The following is a 14,492-nucleotide window of genomic DNA, read 5'->3' on the forward strand; positions in this document are numbered from 1 at the left end:
AAAACAAATGTTTGTATTTTTTTCATTAGTCCATTGTTGATACAAGGCCAAAATGTGTTGCATGTCAACAAACTGCTGATATACAAAGCATGTTGGGACTGTATCAACAGGGGACTAATGAAAACATATACCAAAATATTGTTCCTTTATGCAAACCAGACAGCACAATTTTCTTTATTTTTCTTTATGGACAGACAGGGGCACACTCCAACACTCAGACCTGATTTACAAACACATTATTTGTATTTAGTGAGTCTGCCAGACCAGAGGCAGTAGGGATAACAACATGTTATAACAACATGTTATATTGATTGATAGGTGTGTGAATTGGACCATATTGCTGTCCTGCCTGAGCATATTTCAAATGTAACTAGTACTTTTGGGTGTCAGGGAAAATGTATGGAGTAAAAATAACATATTTTAATGTAGTGGATCAAATATATAAAGTAATCAAATATATAAATAATGAAGTACAGATACCCCCAAAAAACTACTTAAGTAGTACTTTAAAGATTTTTTTTTACTTAAGTACTTTACACCGTTGGAGACTACATGTTACCAGCACGTCATTTGAAGCCATAATGTCCACAGCTAATATTCTGTGCGGAATATAGCCCAAACATCTTGGACTGACTAGAACCCTTATTGACTCTCCTGGCAGCTACATCAGAGCCTTCTACCACACATAGATTGATAGTTCAAAATAGGTTTACATTAACCTTTTAAAGTTCAAATATGTTGAAGAATAAGCAGAACTTGTGAGTGCATGATGTCAATACACTTTGGTGAAGTAGAACGGTAGCATTTATTCAGCATCTATAAGAATGACACAAGTATACAAAAATAGCGTCTCTTATCATTTGAACTTTTTTAATGTTTTGTATTTGCTATTAAAATACACAGATCATCACACAGCTCTGATTATGTGCGGAGATGAATATGAATGGAAACACAACAAAAATGATGTATATTACCTACACTAGAAAATCTGAAAACACTTCAATGTAACATGGCAAATTGTTGGCATAAAACCAAAAATACATCTTGTAAAAATATCTATATTTCAAAACCGTACCGTTTAAGTCATTTAGGAAATGTTCAATTACTGACTAACATACAATACATCCATAATTGTGTACCCAGGCAGACACCTTTGGTTCTTCAGCAATTTCATTCATCCCTTACCATTACACTCTATGACCTGTTGAATCATCTCAACTTCAGTCAGTGTTCAGAGAACCTGCTCCGAAACATAAAAGATACAAAAGCAAACACATAACAAATGACTGTAGTTTCTACACTTTATAAAACCAAAAGTGCCATTGAATAGAATTTCACGTGTTAATGTTTCACAAATTAGTGTAAAAATCTATTGTTATTTAACTACCCTCATGAAAGTGCATGGCATTGTAAACCTAGATCTTTATGAAGCCCCCAGGGTAGTGCTGTGGTTCCTTCAAACATACATTCAGCTGTATATGATACTGACAACTTGCAATGCATCTTTTTAAACTCAAGTATTTTTGTTATCTTGTTATCAATATCTCCTTTATACCTGAACATGGGCTGTGTATATGCTCAATGGTGTGTCCATTGAGTGTCCAAGGAAAAGAATGGAGTAACATGAAGGGGAACGCTTGAGAGTGAACTCTTCCATGCTCCATTCATTCCATCCTCTTCAATCATCCTCCATCCCTTTGCCAGGCTGCCAGTACTTCCCCACGTCCAATGGAGGCTCGTCCTGTCCTTGTTGTGATCAGACACCAGAGGCCCCTCAAGACACCGTGTCTGGGTAAGCTGGCAGATCTGGTTGGCCAGGAATTCCGGGAGGCCCGTGTGGACCAACAGGCCCGGGCTTTCCTCTTGGGCCAGGCAGCCCGTGGATCCCTGGGAGCCCTGCTTGGCCCTGTATTCCCAGTGGCCCTTTGGGACCTGGTATTCCATCCTTACCAATAGTACCCATGTCTCCCTTCTCGCCTCTCTCGCCACGTGGACCTGGTTGACCCAGAGAACCCTTCACCCCTTTGACACCCACTCCGCCTCTGGCCCCTGTTGGTCCTGGCTCCCCCTGAGCTCCTTTAGGCCCGATAGGGCCCTTCTCTCCCAGAGGACCACGGTTCCCTGCTGGGCCCTTGTCTCCTTTGTTTCCTGTCAGGCCAACTGGACCTTTGCCTCCTCCTTCCCCTCTGTTCCCCTTTGGACCAGGTGGGCCCGGTGCGCCTGTAAAGAGAAGAGTAGTGTTAGTGAGCACAGGTGACAGCAGTTAGGATAGAAAATGCATACAAAAAAGATAACATCTGAAATGTACTTAGAATTTCCATAACCTATCTGCAATGCCACACAAATTTCAAACATATTGGAAAGATACAGTATCTTTGACAACCGAAAACCATGAAAGCAGGTCTCACATACAAAACATCAATAGATACAGTACATACTCAAGAGCCTTTCAGTTAAAGATGTTCTATACAATTCTGTCAACAAAGAGTATTGGGTATTGATCATAACTCTAAATGCAGACTCTGTCATGAAGAGGAAGACATAATGCACTTGTATTGGTACTGTCCGACAGTGAGCTTATTTTAGCTACAGTGTCAAGGCTGGCTTTCCCATCACTCCATCAAACTATATATTAACCCTTAGCTTATCATCTTTGGTGACCTCAATGTCTATAATCCTCCAATTAACAACACAATACTTCTAATAGGCAAAGAAATCATATTCAAACCTTAAAATTCTAAATCTCTAACAACCAAACCTTTAAAAAGAAATGTTGACACCAATTTATCCTTGAAAGTACAATTGCTTTTCTAGTTAAAAATCAAATAAAAAATATAATAAAAAAATGAACATTGTCCTCAGTTGTTATGGTTGTCTTGTCATTAATTGTATTTTTCTACAATTTGTAAAAATAAATATAATCCACTTCAATCAGTGTAGATGAAGGGGAGGAGACAGGTTTAATTGTCTCAAGGCTTAAAAATACTTCTTTAGACATGGATTGTGTGTGTGCCATTCAGATGGTGAATGGGCAAGACAAAAAAATGTAAGTGCCTTTGAACGGGGTATGGTAGCAGGTGCCAGGACCACCGGTTTGTGTCAAGAACTGCAATGCTGCTGGTTTTTCACAGTAAACAGTCCACCACCCAAAGGACATCCAGCCAACTTGACACAACTGTGGGAAGCATTTGAGTCAACATGGGCCAGCATCTCTGTGGAACACTTTTGACATGTTTTAACAAAAGTGCATTTGGCAATGACATCAAAAACATCTCGGCTGTACCTTTGAGAATGGTGAAGTTCTGGATGAGCTGGGTGTGGTGCGTGTCCACTAGCTTCATCTCCTCCATGACCATGGACAGGTTCCTGGCGTCCACATCTAGACGGACGCTCAGCAGCATGTACTGCTGCCTCAGGGTGACAGCCAGGTGCATCAGTAGCAGCACCGTGTTGTTCAGGTTCTGCAGGTCCTCCGTGTGGCTACCCATCCGCGTCTGGCATGACGTGCTCTCGATGTTGATGTACTTGTACATGCTCTGCACGTGGCTCACCGTGGCGTTGATGCTGGATGAGATGGTGTCGATCTCCATCTCGATGGAGTCCATGCGAGCATCCAGGGTGATGAACCTCTCGCCCGTCCGGTTCTGGTAGTACTTGGAGTGGTATTGGAGGTTGTGCATGTTCTCCTCGTGCTCGTCCATGAAGGAGGTGACATTGTCCAGCTGCATCTGCAGGTTCATCACCTGCAGGGTGAGGTCGTGCACCATCTCCGAGCTCATGCTGATCCTCTGGTGCGTGGCCGAGATCCCACTCTGGATGCTCCTCACCGTCTGAGTGGTGGTGCTTGAGTTGGACTTCAGACCGCTCAACACCCGGCTGTAGTTCTGCCAGTCCACCGTCATCTTCTGCAGGACCAATGTCTCCTCATTGGTCTTCCTCTGCAGGGCGTCCATCCACAAGGAGTTGAGGGCCACCGTGGTATTGACCTGATTCACCGTGGCCTTGAGGTCATACTGATCCTGAGACAGAGTCTTCATGCTCTCGTCCGTCTCGGTGATGACCGCCTTCCAACCGTCCACCTGGTCTAAGTAACGCTCCAGGGACTGGTTGATGAGCCTGATGGACACAGAGTAGTTCTGCATGTCTCGGGTCATCCTGCTTCTGGCTGCCTTCAGGGTCTGCTGGGTCTGGGAGGCCTGATCCAGGACCTGCTCCTGTCCCAGGATCATTTTCTGGAGATCCTCAAACTCCCTCTTCAGCCTACTGATCTCCTCGCTGAAGTGGGCCATGTCGAAGCAGTCAGAGCAGTTTCTGGTAGTGCTGAGATCTGGGTAAGAAGCGATAACAATGTTATGACGATCAGTTCATTGATAACTTAGCCAAGATCAGAGTTAGCTATGTGTCAATTCTAGTCGACTGAAGTACACGGAAGCTGCAGTGCTTCCATAAATGATGGGCCAATGGAGGCAGCTGTAGTAGGTCATTGTTGAAGTCATATCCTGAGCTCTGTCTCTTCGGGGAGTTGACACAGCACAGGAGGCAGGCCATTAAGCTTGAAGAGCAGATCCTTATTTGCTCAGACTTCATACTCAATCACCCATACAGTTACACTCAATGGGTGACATATTTTAAACAGAGACAACTCTTTTGGCAAAATACATATTTTGGAAATCTGCAGAAATGTCCAGTATGCTCTATTAGTCATTGTTTACTTCTTGACTTTTCTGGCAGCAGCCACATTGGGAGGCGCTGCTTGCACAGCACATGTTGTCACATGATTAATAACGCTCTCTCACCTTGTATACTTTCCTGGACCTTAGTAATCTTCTTATGATAAAAGGATTCCTCTTCTGATAAGTTGTCGACCTTCCTAAATACTGATAAGACATAGATCATTATGTAAATTAGACTTTCAGAATAATGAGAATGGAGGTTCCTCTCTATGTAGGTATTGATACAGACTTAATACATGTGTTAAGACTAAGACCCAAATGAAGTTAGAGTGACAACACCACTCCATTGATAAAGAACCTTGCTCCGAAACAAGCCAGCACTCAGCAATACACATCATTGAATGGAATTAAGATGCCGTCCTGAACCTTGTTTTACAATAACAACAACACAGTTTGTTTCCATTACAAAGTCCTGAACAAATAATGGAAATGGTTTGTACAGCAGGTTACTTCCCAGTCAACTATATTTCCCAGAAGAACAACAACCGTGCTTAAGGCACACTTTTAAGGACTCCTTGTTGCATATAATTTCCTAATCCTTGACTCTTGACTCTTAATAACAGTTGTGTCATCGTCTGTTTTTGCTCACAAGTGATTCCATATGTCCTCTACATACCACCTGTTATAGTGCATTAGGTCTCAGGGACGTTGATTTTACACAACCTCTTAACAGTAATTGGCATTCTCCTGGTGTACTGGTGGACTTGAACTTCTTATTATAATCATGTCTGCTAGTTAGAGAGAGGTTAGGTTCTACTGTGAGTTTTTTGTTGTTATATAACACAAATTCTTGGGGACTCTGAACAATGCAAAACAGATGTGCTGCATGATAAGGACATTTCTACATTTATAGGTCCATGTTTTTGTTCTCGCTCAATGTTTGGGGAGTTTTAACCAAACACAATTTTGGACATTTCACAATTAAAGTTTACAGTGCTTTGTTCTTGTTTTGTTTTGCCTCAGTATTGCTGTGCTCTGCGTTGACATGAACTCAAGCAGACCCTGCTCCAGCCAATAAAATACGGTGCCACGGTGGTGTTGGAATCCCAGCCCTCTGTATCAGTGCTCTTGGAATTACACAAGAGCCCTAAGGGAGCTCTGGGCTGCTGTGAAAAAGAGATGTAGCGTTTTGAATCTCAATAATATTTTTGCCTAAATGCAAGTAACATCTGTAAGCACTTAAAACGTTGTCAGACAGGTAAGAAATGTCAAATCAGATTGAAGTTGTATGTTCATTCGATCCTTGTTGGAAATTAAATGGCCCTTATATTTTAAAGAAAAAACCCTCAAGGCTTGAACCAAATCTCCCTCTCAGCTGTTAGTGTACAACATGGAGCACATTGTTAAGTCAAGCATGACTAAAGAGAACAGATTCTGATTGTGGAGGAATGCCGGATGATGTGGAGCTTGAAGTGATGCACACATAATACCTGCAGGAACTCCACGTCCCGGCCTTAAATGGCTAATTCAACAATCTGGATTTAATACAGCTTTATTAGCCTTAGTTATTATACTGAACAAAAATGTATATACAACATGTAAAGTGTTGGTCCCATGTTTCATGGGCTGAAATAAAAGATCCCAAAAATATGCACAGAAAGCTTATTTCTCTCAAATTTCGTGCACAAATTTGTTTAAATCCCTGTTAGTGAGCATTTCTCATTTGCCAAGATAATCCATCCTCCTGACATGTGTGGCATATCAAGAAGCTGATTAAACGGCATGATCATTACACAAGTGCACTTTGTGCTGGAGACAATAAAAGGCCACTCTAAAATGTTGTCACACAACACAATGCCACAGATGTCTCAAGTTTTGAGTCAGCGTGCAATTGGCATGCTGACTGCAGGAATATCCACCAGAGCTGTGGCTGGAGAATTTAATGTTAATTTCTCTACCATAAGCCGCCTCCAATGTTGTTTTAGAGTATTTGGCATCATGTCCAACCGGCTTCACAACCGCAGACCACGTGTAACCATGCCAGCCCAGTACCTCCATATCCAGCTTCTTCACCTCCGGTATCGTCTATGACCAGCCACCCGGACAGCTGATGAAACTGTTGGTTTGCACAACCAAAGTATTTCTGCAGAAACTATCAGAAACCGTCTTAGGGAAGCTCATCTGCGTGCTCGTCATTCTCACTAGGGTCTTGACCTGACTGCAGTTTGGCATCATAACCGACTTCATTTGGCAAATGCTCACCTTCAATGGCACGCTGGAGAAGTGTGCCCTTCACGGATGGATCCCGGTTTCAACTGTACTGGTGGGTGAGTGGTTTGCTGATGCCAATGTTGTGAACAGAGTTCCCCATGGTGGCGGTGGGGTTATGGTATGGGCAGGCAGGCATAAGCTACAGATAACGGACACAATTTCATTTTATCGATGGCAATTTGAATGCACAGAGATACCGTAACGAGATCCTGAGGCTCATTGTCGGGCCATTCATCTGCCGCCATCACCTCATGTTTCAGCATGATAATGCACGGCACCATGTTGCAAGGATCTGTACACAATTCCTGGAAGCTGAAAATGGCCCAGTTCTTCCATGGCCTGACATGTCACCCATTGAGCATGTTTGAGATACTCTGGATCAACAGTGTGTTCCTGTTCCCGCCAATATTCAGCAATTTCGCACAGCCATTGAAGAGGAGAGGGACAGCATTCCTCAGGCCACAATCAACAGCCTGATCAACTCTATGCGAAGGAGATGTGTCAAATGGTGACCAGATACTGACTGGTTTTCTGATCCACACCACTATGTTTTTTTTTAAGGTATCTGTGACCAACAGATGCATATCTGTATTCCCAGTCATATAAAATCCATAGATTAGGGCCTAATGCATTTATTTAAATTGATTGATTTCCTCATATGAATTTAGAAAAATCTTTGAAATTGTTGCATGTTGCATTTATATTTTTGTTCAGTATATATACCAAACCCAACCAAAGTCGGTGGTGTGAAAGTGGGCCCAACAGCCAAAGGGGCAAAGGAGGCTTTTCCAAGTTCTCTCAGTGTGATTCAATTCAACTACTATTACGGACATATTATTCCAGGGATTAAAAACATGAATACACATTTTCCTGTATCCTAGTGGCCTTGCAATCATAATCCTATAAAAAACACAACGTGGAAAACAATAACTATTCACATTTGTACAATACAAGCTATTAACAGACTCATAAATGTCCCTGGCATGGGGGATAACCAAGAGCATAACCACTGTACTGGAACGGTGGTGTAATATCATAGTTACTCACCTAGTGATGCCAGCACTGCCACTGCTATGATCAGGAAGACAAAGAAACCGTAGAGCACTTTGACGGCCAGCTGCAGAGAATATGTCTTCTGGCATTTCACACAGCCACCTCTGGTTCTTCCTGCAATCAGAAGCATGGGGCTCTAGTCTCTCTTACATAACATCAGCTGGTTAGAGGGCAGAGAGGAAGGGAAATACCTGTCTTAACCCTGACACTGTGTGGATTGTGCATTACTAATTACTGAACTAGCGTCTGGTTTTGGTCAGCAGAGCTGCTGAAGTTGTGTGGAGAAGGACTAAGGAGGGATATCTGAAACAGATGTACAATGCACGCATATAAACAAAGCAGTGATCACAAGTGTACTGTATGAAGACACACGCAGATCTTTACACAAACACAAACAAGGTACACACATAGCCCAATGTGCACACAATACGCCCTAGATGGATATTCTGCCGTTATTGTTCAAAGTGTTGCTGTTGTTAGGGGACTTTGTCGTAGACTTACGACCAACATCAAAACAATACTCAAAACCACTCCATAAAAAGAGAGTGCCATCTCGATTGCCCCAAATAAGTATTGCTTGCCTAGCCACATAACAAGGCACATAAACAAAAATGCATAGCAATAAAATGTCTGTGTGTGGTAGAATTTGGGCCATGTTTCTCACCTCTAAAGGAAGGCATCTCTTCTTCCTCCCCAGTAAGATCCTCCTCTGACAAGCAGAGAAGAAAAATGAGTCACTGTTATGGAAATGCCTGATACCATCACACACCTCAGCTCATGCCAGCATTCATTCACTTTTTACTTAAACACAGCTTCCTACTGGGCTCCTTAACCCTCTCGGTAATCCAACTACTTCCACCATAAAGGCATGCAATAGTACAGTAGGCCTACTAGATTTTCCAAAGCCAGGATATCAACAAACAGATTTGTCACACCATTCTGGCCCAGGACTAGAGGATAGTTCAGGAAACTGACATGCATGTTTATCCTCACCTTTAAAGAGCTGGTTCTCGTATCCGGAATAGCTTTCTGGAAAACAGATGGAGAGACTTGAAATGCATGTTCACAGATTAAGGTCAATAGTCTATAACTTGAAGCTTTCTTGGGGGAACAACTCACACATTTTATTACAGTGCTCAAAAATGGCTAAATACGAGGCGGAATTGAATACGCCCCCGCAGCCACCTCTACCATCCAAGACACAAAACATTCAACTCGGGGCTCAATATGAGCGTGAGATCATACTTGGCTGCCATCTTATAGAAACGTAATTATGCGAATTGAAAAAGAGATTGTTTTTGTCAGGTAAGTATGTAGGAGCTGTCAGATAAAGGGCCCCAATAGCAGCACAACATATTGGCCCTTTATACACCAGAGTGAGGCTGATTGTGTGTGTTGCTAGCTGGGCTGGATGTAGTGGCGTCACCCATTTCCACTTCAATGTGGTAGAGGGGCCAGTGGGACACAGCAGACTGATGCCAAAGAGAAGTGTCAAGCCAAGACCCGAATCTGGATTGAATTTGGGTTTAAATGGCTTCTTGCTGGGCCCAAATGAACTGGTAATGCTGACATAATAGAGCTATAACGTTACTGTATCTCATTTGCTGTACCACAGTGCATACCTGTACACTGGACCTTCAATTGATTAATGATCATCTGAAGGATTACTGAGGTTTGTAGCCTAAAACTGCTCATACCATTAGAGTCCACAGCTCTCTTACTGAGGTACAAGAGCCCCAAAAGTAAAGAACATCACTCAGTTGAGTCTCTGTTCAGTGTTTTTCGTCACTGTCTTTTCCCCTTAATATTAAATTCAGCTGATGATGCTGTATTTTTCCAGCTCTGGAGATTTCATCTCTGCTGAGCTGTGCTCTGTTGTGCTGTGCTGTGCTTTGCGTGCAGTGTGAGAGGAATGCAGTGAACTCTGAGGTGAGGGTGTTTATGTGTGCTGCCTGCTAGAGCAGCTGAAGTCAGGCCAGATGAAGAGGCTGAGTCTGAAATGCTGAGATGTGCGGACCAGTGAAAGAGAGCGAGAATGGGTCTGGAATGGGCCCAGCTGCCTGCTTGCAGGCCTCAGACTTCACATTTCCCTTTCAGCCATACAGATGGCTCTAAGCTTAACCTGGGCCTCCACTGCTCTCCCGGCTCTGCCAACGGAGGAAAGGATTCGGCCGTCCTGCCCTCCCTGTCTAAAGCCCCGCATTACCGTCGTTGGAAAACATGACCCTCAAGTCAATCAGGAACTCTAGGTCTCCAACCTACACAGAGGAAAGCAGACCACTGCCTGCCTGCGAGGCCACAGAAGCACTTCACCAGCATAATCACCAGACGTGTTTTTAAGATAGAATCAGGCACGCAGTTGAGGGCACTATTGGTCAGTGGTCATTAGAATGGAAAGCGTTGAAAGTTATTTAAATGTGGTGGCTTTTACGTGTATGTAGAGCCAGCGTTCCATTGCAAATATGAGCACAGGTGCATTTGGAGGAAAAATCATCATGAATGGAGTGTCCTCTCCAAAAACGTTGTAATACAATAACATATATGCTGGGGGAGGGACATTTCTGAATAGTGTCTCCAGCAGGTATGTCCATCAGATCTTCTTACTAAGGTCGGTCATTCTTGCAATGCTAAGCTAAGAACCCAAGTAGCCACGTTGAATGTGCATAAACATCAAGCTTACTCCACTGAAAATAGAATCACCCCTACCTATCATTAGTTTTTCAAAATAGATCATTTGGAATGTGTATTTGATTATATGTTCTCTGTTTTAACAGTGTATACTGTATATAAAGCAGTGACCATGTAACCAACCCTCTGTCCACTGTAGTACTTGCCAAATATACCTCTCAGGTTCTGTGCTATAGTTCTTGAACTGTGGTAATGTGTTAAAACCTCTCATGAACTGAAAGTAATGAAAATAATCTTTATTAGGTTTAAATAATCATCCCAATACTTCAAGCATGCCTCAGCTACAACTATGGAGACAACTGAATTTCAACAGCCGACAAACTTGTAAGTGGTGAGAAATTGACACAGCGATGTATGGAGAGGATTAGAGATGAAAAACATTCAGAATGTTTCAGTTCTTAGGCAATCGTTTTGACTCTAAGAAGGAGGAAGCAATAGGGTTAATTTGTCTCACGGCCAGATGTCTTACAGTACGTAGCCACCCACATGTTGAGCTCTGTCAAAACACCTCGGCAAGAACATTAGAGGCAGGGACTGCGTTACATACTGTAGTCCTCTTCGGTGCTTCTCAAAATATAGTTGATTATTTGTAACCACATGCACATGAATACCCACGTAGTAGGTGTGAGGGTAAGTTTGACAATCTGGCTAATAATTGAGTTGTCACATGTTAGGCTAAATAGTCAAATTATTTAACACTGTAACCTATAACATAAGAAAGGGTCTGGAAGAGAGGTCCATACAGAACTGCTGATAAGGCAAGGCCAATGTTGACTGCCTAATGATGGTCAAATGATGACTCCCTTGGGAGAGGAACTGGAGTCAGTAAAGTGGGTTCTGTTTCCACAATAGGACAGCCACTTAGTTGGCTGACCCATATCTAATGATGCTATGATTGTATTATAGGCTATAGTCTAACCTGACACCTCCATCAGCATGACATGGCCCAATGTTTCTATTCCCAGTGCATTTGTTCTGCATATTAAATCATCACCAATGTGCATGTAAAATACACAGTGAACAAAGAGAAGGTTATTGGTCTTTCAGTCTGTCCTCCCACGCTCATTGTTGTTGTGAACTTTAGGCCACACTGAGCAAGAACATGACACCAGTCAATTCCCTGCAAGTCTACAAACCTCAGGATTTGTCAATGCTTGTGGTTACCTTACTGTGTTCCTTCTTAGGTTTACATTCGGCAGTGGATTTTTGAACTCTACACTTACAGCAATCTCTTCATATCAACCTAGAATATGTAACCCAGAGCTTGGATTCCACACACATTTAGATGTGGCGCAGGGAAAATCCAGATTAGTTTGACTATTGAGTACAAGCTTTGGCTCAAAAGGTTATGTTGTCCTGTCTTTTAACAGAGGCAACGGGCAATCCATCCTCCACATGAACAAATGCCAAGACTGAAAACAAATTCTATAGTGGACTGGTTGAAATGTCCCCTTGAATGGAGTTCACTTAAAGCTTTTAACATGAATACCTAAAACCCTAAACCCAAGAGACACGAGATGGGGTTGCTCCAGAACCAAAGGGGCCTCAACTAATAAAGGCAAGTGTCTTCACAAGCCACTGTTGACATCCAACTAGCCAGCTAGATGAACTTACAAGGGAATGCGTGGTTCCTTTCAAAGCAATGAAATGCCTGGAATGTGTTGATCCAAATGGTCTTGCTCCAAGTTATGGAGAAATGATCACAAACACCCCCCTTTACTGTGGTTCATCTGTACTGGAGTGAGAGAGTTATTATACTATAAACATGCCCTCGTTTTCTCCAGGAAAACGCTTTGGACTTCTCATGATAGAAACAGACTAGTAATACTAACAAGGGTCTTGTTCTGTAGTCTAATGAACTTCTCTCTTGCAATCACAGTAGTTTTCTATAATAACAACCTTTCATTGTCATGTGCCAAATAATTCTGACTGAATGTCTATGTCGAAGGAATACATTTGTCTTTCCAGATTAGAGGTGCTGTGTTAAACAGTCCTATTCATATACTTGTATGGCAGTCTGTGTCTCCAGTCTTTCTACTTTACTGTACTATATGAGCCAACCACACACCTGCTGCTTCCACTACAGAGGTGCCTCCTTCCTGTTTTACATTAGGAATGTGTTAGACTGCATGTTTTGAGCTCTAATGGAGCACGCTCCTAACAAGACAAGAGGAGACCTCCTACCTGTGTGTTCCCCTGTAAATACCTCAACACTTAATAAGACCTTCAAAGCTAAAGCCATGTCGCTACTCCCCAATTCTCCAAGAGGACTCCTCAGATTTCTCAGCCTCTTCAAAGCTCCTTAAGAGTCTTATTTCATGCATTGTTGACAAAAGTTAGTATTCACATGCTATCCTTTCAATAGGGCAATAATATCTTTAAAAGAAGCCCAAAAGCAAATGTGTGGCTGCTGAAAATGGAGAGCTTTTGAAAAGGGTGGATGTTCCACATCATTCTCACTGGATCCTGAGGTACTGGTCTTAAAAGCAAGCTGTCTGCATATTTGTGTGCAACTGGTGCACTTTCAAGTCTCCTACATAATATATTATATTCCTCCACAGCAGGCAGTAGTCTGAAGTCTAATACAGCATCAACAGAGAATAATCAAAAGCCACTACCTTTCATGGTGATTCTTCAAGGCAGCTTTGGTGAGGATGTGAAGAAGTTGTTGCCCGGACAACAGCCTCTGACTGTCCTAGTCTCTCTTCTCTGCAGAAAAAGTCTCCTCCTGGACAAGTAACGGAAGAACAGTGTCAGTCATCCATAGGACTTACTTGTTAATTTACAACTGCTATATATCCAGCCAGACGTTTCTCTAAACAACTAGAGTAGGAATTCTTCAGGCATGGGCTCTCTCTCTTACCAGCAACTTCTCACTTGAACTGCAGCTCACATACATAAAACAGTCTAGCTCTATTAGTGCATGGAGACTACTCGGCTACATGCTACAGTTAGTCTGCTTAAAAGCAGCTGCTCCTCCTGCCTCTCTCCGTCAGAGCCAGAAGAAACTAATACCTTGGACAGTAACCATCTGCAGCTTGGGGAAACATGACTAGGAGAGAGGGAGGGACGGAGAGAGGGAGGGAGAGAGATGGACAGGGGGACTGTGAGAGGGGAAGAAGAGGCAGGGGAGGAGGGTGCACAGAAAGTCCGTTCTGCAGCTCAAGCTAATTGCTAACAAATGTTTTAACATGGAGGAATGGGCACCTTTACTCCCTATGGCCTCCCTCCGCTGTTTAAAATGAAATACTTTTCTCCATGTCTGACATGTCAGGGGTAATTCATGTCCAGAAGAAAAGAGGCAAACCTCAAGTCATTTCAGAAACCATGTCGTTGAATGGTTATAGACCACTTTAGAAGATAAACATCAGCTTAATTTACTTATAATACAATGTATCCCTCAATTTGTCATGGAGTGAGATGATCTGTCAGTAGACTTATAACGTCACATTGGATTTTCAACCCAGCCTTACATCGAATACAAACCCTTACCTTTTATCCTGATTATGAGGGAGGAAAGTACATTTGCTAAAATTAAATCACCAACAGTCCTCTTTGATCATTGTGCAGGGACATTGCATATTATATTGGAATTTAAATGGAATAGTTTCTCAGTATGCAGCTTCCTAATTAATGACAAATACCACCTAATTACCCTCCATATGGGTGCATTATTAGCCATGGGTCATGCAATGCCAACTATTGTATCAATTATTCCCAACAATGATGTCATGATGCTATAATGTTAGCAGGATGAACTCTTGCACCAGACCAGAGGAAGAGCAGATGCTTCTCTGTGAACCATAT

General features: G+C 42.6%; 1 protein-coding gene across 2 annotated transcripts; it reads right to left on the bottom strand.

Moving 5' to 3' along the window:
• Nucleotides 1-853: 853 nt before the first annotated feature.
• LOC139415136 (scavenger receptor class A member 3-like) lies at nucleotides 854-13,725 on the bottom strand. 2 transcript variants are annotated; one of them, XM_071162987.1, is made up of 8 exons: nucleotides 13,549-13,725; nucleotides 13,304-13,413; nucleotides 8,991-9,026; nucleotides 8,662-8,706; nucleotides 7,992-8,111; nucleotides 4,797-4,877; nucleotides 3,284-4,327; nucleotides 854-2,220 (listed from the first exon to the last, which is right to left on the bottom strand). In XM_071162987.1, exons 2-8 carry the CDS (start codon nucleotides 13,308-13,310, stop codon nucleotides 1,775-1,777), a joined length of 1,779 nt encoding a protein of 592 aa, XP_071019088.1. In that variant the 5' UTR covers nucleotides 13,311-13,413; nucleotides 13,549-13,725; the 3' UTR covers nucleotides 854-1,774. The 2 variants fall into 2 exon arrangements, with proteins under 2 accessions (XP_071019088.1, XP_071019087.1); XM_071162986.1 differs by having other exon boundaries at nucleotides 13,304-13,695.
• Nucleotides 13,726-14,492: the final 767 nt, after the last annotated feature.

Source organism: Oncorhynchus clarkii, chromosome 8 (assembly GCF_045791955.1).
Source record: "Oncorhynchus clarkii lewisi isolate Uvic-CL-2024 chromosome 8, UVic_Ocla_1.0, whole genome shotgun sequence".
Lineage (NCBI taxonomy): Eukaryota > Metazoa > Chordata > Actinopteri > Salmoniformes > Salmonidae > Oncorhynchus > Oncorhynchus clarkii.

Excerpts from the sequence above, each read along its gene's own strand:
- LOC139415136 (XM_071162987.1), bottom strand. Across the intron at positions 4,878-7,991 it reads GGCAGTGCTGGCATCACTAG|TATTTAGGAAGGTCGACAAC; the intron begins GTGAGTAACTAT and ends ATGTCTTATCAG. Across the intron at positions 4,328-4,796 it reads GGTCCAGGAAAGTATACAAG|ATCTCAGCACTACCAGAAAC; the intron begins GTGAGAGAGCGT and ends CTTCTTACCCAG.